General features: G+C 38.2%; 1 protein-coding gene across 1 annotated transcript in view; it reads right to left on the reverse strand.

The window, feature by feature from the left end:
* Window positions 1-3,541, reverse strand: part of ano10a (anoctamin 10a) — a 63,172-nt gene extending 59,631 nt beyond the window's left edge. Inside the window, exons 1-2 of the mRNA XM_034000524.3 lie at window positions 3,149-3,541; window positions 241-390 (exon numbers count right to left, since the gene is read on the reverse strand). Coding sequence (XP_033856415.3) covers window positions 241-379 — 139 coding nt within the window. The 5' untranslated portion in view covers window positions 380-390; window positions 3,149-3,541. The remainder of the gene's footprint in view (window positions 1-240; window positions 391-3,148) is intronic.
* Between the last annotated feature and the right edge of the window lie 7,496 nt (window positions 3,542-11,037).

Raw genomic sequence — 11,037 nt, forward strand, 5'->3', positions numbered from 1 at the left:
TGTTGCTGCGACGAGACTTATTTCTAACGGAATGTTCTGGACTGTAACAGTGGACAAAACACACGCACGTTGGATAAAAAGTAAATAAAAGTCCCGGTAACTGTATTTAAATAAGTACCGCAGAATTTTACCCTTGGTTGGTTCTCATTTGACACCATCAGAGAAGGTATTGTAAGTACATCACCTAGAAGATGCAAAATGTTATTGGCACTAGGTCAGGGTTGTTTATTAATGATTTACCTCCATGCTCCTTTTTGTCCCTTATCCTCTTCACCAACCATTTTATGGCTTCTTCATTGGCGTTCTTGTCTAATTCTATAACCACCAGTGGTGTTAATTTGAGCCCAAAATCTTCCTCAACTAACAGGCCCATTTTCATCTCTAGACTTCCTGCAAACACAAAAAGGCAATTGTTTTTACTTTGCTTGCATCTTATAAAGAATTTAAAAAGAAATATGACATTTTAATAGTAGTTAACTAATATTAATATGTTAAATTTCAAGGGATGGATGTAGGAATGAGACCGAAGTGAAATATGTTCAAAATGTTAAGTCCTTCTTGTATTAGAGTGTTAATTAGAATTTAATAATTCGCATATGTCCATTTGGATGGGAAAGGTCACATATTCACTTGCTTGCTATGGCAACTTGACTCACAGTAAGTGCACTCTTAGGCATGTGACCTCACGTGGTTGGGCTGAAATGGAGAAGCTTGCACCAGAGCCTAACACTTTGGTACTGTAGTTTGGTAGCCTAAATACATCATGTTCATGAATGACATTTGCAAAAAATGTCAATTTCTAAGGACTGTAACTTTATATTCAGTCAGGTTTAAAATATTTTCTTTGAGTTAATCAAGCTAGAAAAGATCAGTTGTACTCAGCAAAGGCAGAGGCGTATATATTAAAATGGTTTAAACAACAGTAATAAATATATATATATATATATATATATATATATATATATATATATATATATAATATATATAGATAGATAGATAGATAGATAAACGAAATTAATTTTGAGACAGCATAAAACAGGGAAGTTGGACCATCAGAGAAGCTACTGAGAAGATGCAAAATGTCATTCGGCCCTGCCTGACAATATTCAAGCATGGACAGGTCAAAACATATATTTTTCTAAACATTACTTCCCTTGATTTAAATTCAACACTTCTCACAATATATCCGAGCATCTTGTTGGCCTTTTTTATAGCTTCCCCACATTGTCTAGATGAAGACATTTCTGAGTCAACATAAACTCCTAGGTCTTTTTCATAGATCCCTTCTTCAATTTCATTATGTCCCATGTTATATTTATAATGCACATTTTTATTGCTTGAGTGCAGTACTTTACACTTTTCTCTATTAAATGTCATTTGCCATGTGTCTGCCCAGTTCTGAATGCTGTCTTGATCATTTTGAATGACCTTTGCTGCTTCAACAGTGTTTGCCACTCCTCCTGTGTTGTCTGCAATTTTAACAATTTGTAAATTACAGTGAATTTAATTAAACACTACTTACTGAGCAAATGTGTTTGAACTCTGTAGCACACGTATTCATATATATATATATATATATATATATATATATATATATATATATATATTAGCTCAAAGAGCCAGCTGCCCTATATATATATATATATATATATATATATATATAACTGCAGTGTACAAAACTGAAGGCATATGAAAGAAAAGTTTTTTTTTTTAAATGTATACAAAAGGTTTTTTTAAAGATTAAAACATATTTTATTTTCAGGACGTTTTGGGCAAAAGCCCTTCTTCATCTGTTTAAAAAGAAAAGACAGTGCAGTTGTTATTCAAGAATTGTAATTATACAAATATTCTGTGGATGATGTCATTGTGCAAAGAAACTTTACAATTTTAAAACAAGCCCCATCTACAGCACAAACGGAGATTAGATAAAGGGGCATTCAGAACAGAAAATAGGAGGCACTTTCTTACACAGAGAATTGTGAGGGTATCAAACCAACTCCCCAGTAATGTTGTTGAAGCTGACACCCTGGGATCCTTCAAGAAGCTGCTTGATGAGATTCTGGGATCAATAAACTACTAACAACCAAACGAGCAAGATGGGCTGAATGGCCTCCTCTCGTATATAAACTTTCTTATGTTCTTATGTATATTGGGGAAACTAAAAGGCATTTAGCAGACCGGCTTGTAGAACACTTAAGAAGCATTAGCATTAACACCACTGCATTTCCAGTAGCCCATCACTTCAACAGAGATGATCACACTGCTGAAGACATCACAGTCTGTGTGATCAATCAGTGCTATGGAACAAATATTGCTCAGAAACAAAAGGAACGAGAATTTATCTTCAAACTGGGAACTTTGGAACCTCTGGGAATAAACATTCTATTCTAATAACCATGACATCATCCACAACATGTTTGTACAATTACAATTCTTGAATAACAACAAGTTTACTGCACTGTGTTTACTTTAAAAAAAAAAAAAAACAGCTTAAGGAGGGCTTTTGCCTGAAACATCCTGAAAATAAGATTTTTTAATCTTTTAAACTTTTTGTGTACATTAAAAAAAAAAATTCTTTAATTATATATATATATATATATATATATATATATATATATATATATATATATATATATATATATATATATGCTATAGTTTGTCATATAACTGGAGTTCAATTCGTACAACTCTCGTGGAAATACATTTATGTGATAATTCATGTTGTTATCACCTGCAGCAAATATATAGGCCTACAGGGTGATTAGAAAATAAGTACAAAAAAATAATGCATGTGCATGATCCTGTATTTTATAATAGCTTTCACCACGTTTAAGGACGTGACTTGAGTAAAAAAAAGTGTAAGCGCTGCTTATTATGTATCACTTACGTGAAGATACTTGTCCAGGGGAGGAGCCTACATACTGTCAGATATAGCTGTTATTTCTCCCCGGGACGGAAATATAAAGTCCAGTTAAAATAATAATAAAAAAAAGAGCTTCGACAAGCCCCAGCAATTCAGGCTTTCCGTTTAAATCAGTGTGTTACAACATGCAAACATTTCGTAACAACGTAGGCCTTATGTCAGTGGAGTTCATTTGATATGGACTCCTCGTAATTGCAATGGAGACTAATGCAAGCACATACTCACCGGTTCAGATTTCTGAGAATGTCAGTTAATGTCAGCAGTATCGTACCTCGTTCCTTGCTATAATAGCTTAACAGTGTAAATCTCTTGAGTCTAGTTTAGCATAATGTGTTGCTTTTTGTTAGTTATTGTGTTCCTCCACGTCGCTGTTTCAACCCCACAAAACGGAGGGGAGGCGCTGCGTCTCTTGATTGAGATCCAAATCTGTGAGGTCATTCATACACTGTGGGCTACCAGAACATACGGGGCGTGAAAAAAAGTATAAACTTCTCTGCCGTTTTTAGATGTCTTAGATGGAATAAAACAGGACGATGCGGTTTGTTTGTGACGGGTCCCCTTTATTGTCGTACCTGAAGCAAATATAACGAGTTTGAGCACTGTAGCGTAGTGTCACAAAGAATATATGTCATACTGGAGGCTCATGTGATTTAATATTCGTTCCGCTTTATCACGGAAGTTTAACTTGCCTGCAATTGATTGCCACACTGTGACTTTGTGGTCAATAAAACAAGCAGGTTATTTTTTTAGTGTTTTGATTTTCTTTTTCCTTTTGTATTACGTCATGAATACAGTATATTAATTGAGGGGATATAACAACATGTCAATATATATATATATATATATATATATATATATATATATATATATATATATATATATATATATATATTCAAAGTGAAACCGTGGAGTAAAGTAACTGAAATTATGATTTCAGAGAGGGAATATATTTACCGTCAAAGTAACCCAACACATTGTGACAGTGATAGTCCAACCAAATAAAAAATATTATTATTAGAGGTAGTAGTAGTAGTAGTAATAATAATAATAATAATAATAATAATAATAATAATAATAATAATATGCAAACTGGTTTATAGTCAGAAATGTCTCCCCTTGTCATCAGTGTTTAACTATAATTATTAGACAGTACAGTACTTGATTTTTAAAAGGATATAGCTTAAGGTGCATGGAGTCTCCATCTCTAGCATAGCATACATGACTTACATAGCTACTGTATGACAATGTGTTTGGTATTAAGGTCCTTGGTCTTCCACAGGGTCATTCCCTTTAAAAAAAATGTGTGTTGTGTAGTCCTGTTATCAGAGGATAGCAAGATTTGGAAAAATAAAAGTGACTAGCGGATGGCTTATACTTCTCATGTAATATAAGGCTGTGCAGTAGCCAGCCATGAAAAATCACAAGGCACTTGCCCATGCACTGCGAAATCTTAAGGTTTAAAGGTCATCAGATTTCATGGAAATTGTGTGCACAAAGGTAGTGCTAGCATCAAAATATTGTATTGAAAATATCTGCATGTACACTGTAAGCCCTATATTATGATACAATGCTTATGATACATGTTGTTTTAGATTTGATATAGTTAAAATATTTTTTCTATGAAAATATGCCTTTGTCCTTGCACTTGTTTCAAAAGTTTTTGTTTAAATTAATTTAAATAAAGCAGTGTTTTATGGTTACATTGCGCTCTTCAGCACCAGATCTTAGCCACTGCGAGAGTAATGGTAGATCTAATAGCAGCAGTGTGGAGTAGTGATTAGTGCTCTGAACTCTTGACCGGAGGGTTGTGCGTTCAGTCTCAGGTGGGGGACATTGCTGTTGTACCCTTGAGCAAGGTACTGCATGGGTAGGTACTCACGTCACTGACCCTTACATCAACAATACAAGGCCCCTCCCAACCATTACCCCAAGACTTACCTGCTTCCAGTGTCAGAAAATTGGGAGGCCAAATCACACTCCATTGCTGCGGGGCAGTTCCAAGCGACGTTGCTGGCCTCAAGGCACCGGTAGCAGACTGGGACAAAGGGCTCCTATGGAGCCCTGCATGTCCCGCTGCACGGCCAGTAGTGGGGTGGGGACCCCTGTTCTGACCCAGCTGGGGGCCAACCTCGGTCTCATTTTTGTGGAGGGAGGCCGCCCATTGGGGTTCAAGGGTATGCAGGTCCAGGGGTGATGGGTGCCCTTAGGGGAGGGGACTACGGGACTGGAGGAAGGGCCCTGGTTCAGGAGGAGGGAGAGGTGGACAGTCGAAGTCAGGTAGTCCTCAAACACCTCCGCCAGGAAGATGGCCCAGGCCTGTGTCTCTGCTACAACAACATGGTTGAACTGCTTGATGGCCAGCAGTTCAACCACCTCATCGACAGTTTGTTTGGTGGGGCAGAGCCACTGGGTCGGCTGGTCTTTGAGGTGTTGGCCCACCACATGGGGGGGCATTGGTAGTCTCACCACCATCGCCACACGCTCAAACGTGACTAGGTAGGCTTCAGGATTATCCTCCAACGGCATTTTCTTTCATTTTGGTTTGGGAAGTACCAACAATGGTACCCCCAACCTCACCACCACTGGGTCCCTCAATGGGTCAGGTACGCACAGCGCCCCCATTCTCTCGACGAGGGTGGCGTACCACTGTGCCATCTCCTCCTGCCGTTGCACTTCCCTGGCCTCCTCTCCTCCGCGTCCCTCTCTTGGTCCAGGGATTCCAGCATGGCTGCTACTACATAGGTCCATCCTACAGTCTGCAGGATCCCACAAAGACAACACGCATCAGGATGTGAGTGGTGTGGGGAGGAATAGAAGGTCCAAATGGTGGTATATTTTGAATTGTGCTTTTCTTTTATTTTCAAGAGGTTCCTGTGAAGGTGAGGCCCTCACTTTAATATTTAAATGCCTGTTATTGTGTTTATTGTTATTATTGTTCTATTAGTGATAGAGCCGCAGTTTATTATGTATCATGCATGCTGTTGAGCAAGTGTATTTGATTTATGACAGTGTATTGCTGTATTTAAATTAGGGCACTTCCCTTAATGTTCCCTATGTTCGGAAATCTTCCTAGAGAAAGGGGTAATGCTAATGTTCAGTTTTTACTGGTAATGGTTAGGGATTAGAGAATAATAATGACAATGATAATAATAATGATTAAACAATAGAATAGTTTAACGATCATGTTTGTAAACAAAGACGGTATTCATGCAGGTTAAACACATATGTATAAAGGAGAAGAAACATGCTCAAAGTAAAATATATGAATGTTTATTGTAAAAAGTATGAATGGAATTAATGTTAAATAGGAGTTTATTTTAGTATAAAATCATTCCAGACATAACTGTTTACTTAATAATTAATCCTGTTAGGAGTAGGTGGGGCTGGGACTTATTTAATGCCGTGCCTTTCCTTAGGTGGGGGCATTATTTGGTCAGTCGTGATTTTGTTTTTGTGAACGTCAGTCATTTTGTATACAACCTATCAGTTTGTGAACACCATTTGCCATTTGTGTAAAGTATTCTTCCAGTGCGAAAATAAACATTTATACCTGTGAACACTACCAGGAGGCTGTTTCCTGCGTTCTAAAAACCTCTGTGTTCCTGAGAGGATAATGTGATTGAGGGTGGGGGTAAGCTCGAACCATCACCCCATTACAGTGTTCCCCTCTACCACCAATTCTATTGGGGAACTATACTCCAGGCTTGGAGTCCCACATAATAAATAACAAACAAATATATAGTGTCCAGGGTGCCCGTGCTTGTGCTCCATGGTGCTGCACTCCTTTGAAGTGCTGTGATAGTGCAGGTGCTCTGGGTGGTTGTGTTAGCTCAGTAGTGGCAGCTCCCATTGTCTCCGTCTGCAAAATCCAAAACAAAACAAACAAGCAGCACTCCGGCTTGTCAGGGTCAGCGTGAGAGGCTGTACTCATGTAGTTGCATCCCCTTTGTACAGCTAAACCCTGTGATCAGTGTGGTGCCATGCTCTATCCAATCGCCACACAGCTGATCACGATAGAGCCATTTAGCAGTCTTACAGCTACACCCTTCCCCCAAGATGGCCGTCTTCCGGTTCTGTCTTACCATCGAGTCGGCCCATCTCTGAGAAGGCGTACCACCAACCTTACTTAGCACCCTTCCTGGTAGGGAGGTAGATTTGCAGCTCAGATTCTCTATAACTTTTGACCCCTTGACCTGATCAGTCAAAAAAATTAAATTTGAGCTTGTTTGCCTGAAACAACCCTAACAACCAAGTTTGGTGTACAGTGGAGACAATAGGGTTTAAAATACAACTTTTCTGGGGTGATTTGTCAAGGAATGACCCATCTGCAACCAAAACCAGTACATGATTCAATGTGATACCTGTCTTGGCAGTTACCATCACAGAAACACATTCTTTCTGTAAAATGAGCAACAAATATCCAACCCTGTCATTATTCTTTGGTAATAAAAGTTCAATATTTGGGGTGCAATTGTATTTGTGAGATGTCTCTATTTTGTCAATTTTGAAGAGGAGACAATTATGTTCCAGTATGTTTTGCATCCATTGCATGTATGTTTTGAGATGGGTTAAATTAAAATATAGCTTGTTTGCTTGTGGTTTACTTAATACATGTATGCAGGACCCGGGAGGGGCACTCATCCATTAAGATCTGGGTGGAATCAGTCAGGCAGAATACCAGACCACAACAATATTGTAACGTACCGTGGTTCCCGCAGCCAGGAGTTTCTCACAGGCAGAGGTGGGACGTGAACCCGGGACCTCCCGCTCTGAAGCATAGCGCCAATACCGCTGTACAGAAGAGCCGGTGTTATGAGGAATCCTGTACCTCCTTGATATCGTGTATCCCCTAGCAATCACCTAGATTTTGGGCTTGCGCAGATCTCTCTAGATTGATTTGGAGTCTGCTTGTGTGTGTGACCGTGAACGCGCATTTTCTCCTTACTTTGCTTACGACAACGGCAGTAATGTTGCTCAACGACCCGAGCTACTTCGAGTCTTATTTCACAATGTATTTATTTTATTTATTTTACTGCGGTTTGTTTTAATAATGCAAACGTACAATTCAAAACACACACAGTAGCATATAAAAATATTTTATCACCAAGTTATAAAAGAAAAAGGAATCGACCATAGAAATTAAAATGGAATGATACTTTTTAAAAAGCTGCAATTCTGTAAATGTTAAGAAATTCATTATTTGGGAAAAATACAAATTGTAAAGCCGTAAGAAATAAAGAAATGCTGAGATATTAAATCATGTTTTGTTTTTCACAGCACCAGGGAAGCTGAAATATTTTGTATCCCCTGCCTTAAAGATTTTCTGAACATAATAGAATTCCAGTACTATACCAGATGTGTTCAGGGGTCCAGTTATGCTCATACATGTCGTTTGTATGCTCTAGGGGTACCCCCATATTTTATTACAGGGGAGACACCACATTTTTCAGCTAAAATATTCCGTATCCCCTGCTTTGAAGACATTCTAAATGCAATAGGATTCCAAGTTTGTAACTGATGTGTTCAGGGGTCCAGTTATGCTCATACAGGTCATTTGTATGCTCTAGGGGTACCCCCATATTTTATTACAGGGGGGATACCACATTTTTCAGCTGAAATATTTTGTATCCCCTGCCTTGAAGACTTTCTAAATGCAATAGGATTCCAGTATTCAATTACATATGTTTAGATGCCAAATTTAAGCATATGGCATAATACATTTAGTGTACCAGAAAGCCTTTTGTAAACAATACACAAAAGATAACTTCTCAATCTGACAGCTGGGAAATCTAAGTTAGCATATATAAATGAAGTAAATCATAGTTAATGTGCAGAAAATAAAGTATACTAGTGGGGAGTGAAACCTTAATATCGGGGTGAGTTAATTAGTTGTGTTTCAAAGATATCACAACTAGACACTGGCATACTTTGCATATTTCTTAAATTTGCATTTACCAAAACAGGTGGTGTTGCAAGCACTGTATTAGCAGCACAGCAAAAAAAAGACTTTAGATTCCATTCAGACCTCGCCAGGCTCTCCGGATCTCTAGGCCAGTTGCTTGGCTCGATGCACAGCCAGTGAAACCATCAATTGCACCCATCGCAAGCAATCTGTAAAAGTAGAATTTACTATTAGAACCTTAATATAGTTTTGGCAAGTGATAGCTAGACATTTGAAACATACATCCATCAATCCATTATCTGTAACCGCTTAATGCGGTGAGCCGGAGCTTAACCCAGCAAGACTACCCCCTGGACGGGAGGCCAGTTCATCGCAGTAAAACATGCATTATATTCTATATAGATGCACCGTGAATAGTTATTGGTAGTTCTTTTGAATAGCACATCAACACAGAAAGACTGTAGGAAAAACAAATACCCATTTCTCAGTAGACTATCTAGTCTCTGTGTGAAGAACTGGTCCTCTCACCAGCGGAGCGGCATACATCATCTAAACTATCTATGAAGTCAAGATGAGAAATGTTATAAAGTCTGTGTTCTAATTATATGAAGTTAAATATCAGCATATGTCGGGGTTCTGACTTCATTTATAAGGTTGTGGCAATGTGCCCCGTCCCTGTGTGCATTTGTGTGTTGCGTGCGTGTGTAAATGTTGGTGTATAGATTGGTACACGGGATATAAACGGGTCTGTGTTTCATGTGTGATTTAAAAAGTGTAGATTTGTATTTAGGCACGAGGAGAGCACAAATCACTTCACGTGCTGGTTAAATGTAATATGTGAGCACGGGGTTGCACAGAATTAATTCACGTGCTGGGATTCAAGTGAATAATTAATTAGTAATTGAATCCCAGCACAACAGTATATATAGATGCATGTTTCTTTCACTCGGGGTTGGGTGTTCGGTGAGTGGAGAACGGGAGAGAGAGAAGGAGTAAAGTAAATATAAAAGAACGTAAATATTGTTATCTGCTCACCGTGTTTGTTTGTCTGTCTAGTCCGTTTTGTTCGTCTATTTATTTTGGCCTCAAGTGCCATGTGCTGTGTTTTGTTGTTTCAAACCTTTTATTTTCTGTTCTGTTATTAAATGCTGAGCGAAAGCATTCGCTCAGCTTCACCAAACCCCAAATCTCTGTCTGTTTATTTCCTGCATCTGGTCTGACGCCACCCACTCCGGCTGTCTTTGTGACAAAGGTAAATAGCTTTTATTCCAAATTCAGGTTCAATAAAATAAAACCCAAATCTCAAAAGTGGTATCCAGTGGTCAATGGCTCCTGAATACAGGACAAGTAGAGGGAGGATGAAAAAAATAAACAGAACCCATAACATATTCTGAAATCAGAAGCCCTCCATATATAGAATATCGAGCATCTTTTAGTAAGGAACCAAACTGAACAGCTGGAAAAATAGAACTTGAACACAATGGAACTTGAACTTGTAGTTAAAGAAAATACATGTTTCTATTCAATCAGTACAGTTCTGTTTTCAGATACAATTGTTGATTTAAAAAAAAAAGTTAAATATTGCAAAAAATTGGATATTAAAGTGAAAATGAAGTATCTCAACTACCGTATTACTTTGAATTAACGCCTCAATATAGAAACGTAAAGGTATTTTTTTCTACCCCTGCTCAAAAAATTAAAAAAGAAACGCGCAACTCTGCCTATGAAGGGACTGCAACCTCAATCCAGCATGTAATACAAACTAATGTACATCCACCTTAGTAAGCAAATGTTATTTTATAGTACAGTCCCGACAGACAACCCAAGATGAACTACTTACAGCACAGCAGTCCTTCACATACCTTTTTTCCCAGCAGAGTTCAGTGCCAACACTGCAGGGAATAAAACAAGGGCTGTCTGTTTACCTCGTCGGCAGCTTGGATGGTGAAAACTTAAACTCAGAGGAACTTAGAGCTTTGCCGGTCACTCTAAGCGCTATCCGAAAGCTGGCTGAAGATACCTGCTTGTAGGGGGTTTAGTTGTTTTGTTTTTATTCAATTGGAATTTTACTCAGTCCTGTACAATTATATATATAAAAAAAACTTGCTTACTATCTATGAGAAGATTTAGTTTTGGCTTCTCTTACAGAGAAATTACAAACAAGCAGGTAAATTACAGTGAGAAAAAAAAAAACGAGCAGGATATATTTTAG

Source organism: Acipenser ruthenus, chromosome 4, assembly GCF_902713425.1.
Source record: "Acipenser ruthenus chromosome 4, fAciRut3.2 maternal haplotype, whole genome shotgun sequence".
NCBI classification, from domain to species: domain Eukaryota; kingdom Metazoa; phylum Chordata; class Actinopteri; order Acipenseriformes; family Acipenseridae; genus Acipenser; species Acipenser ruthenus.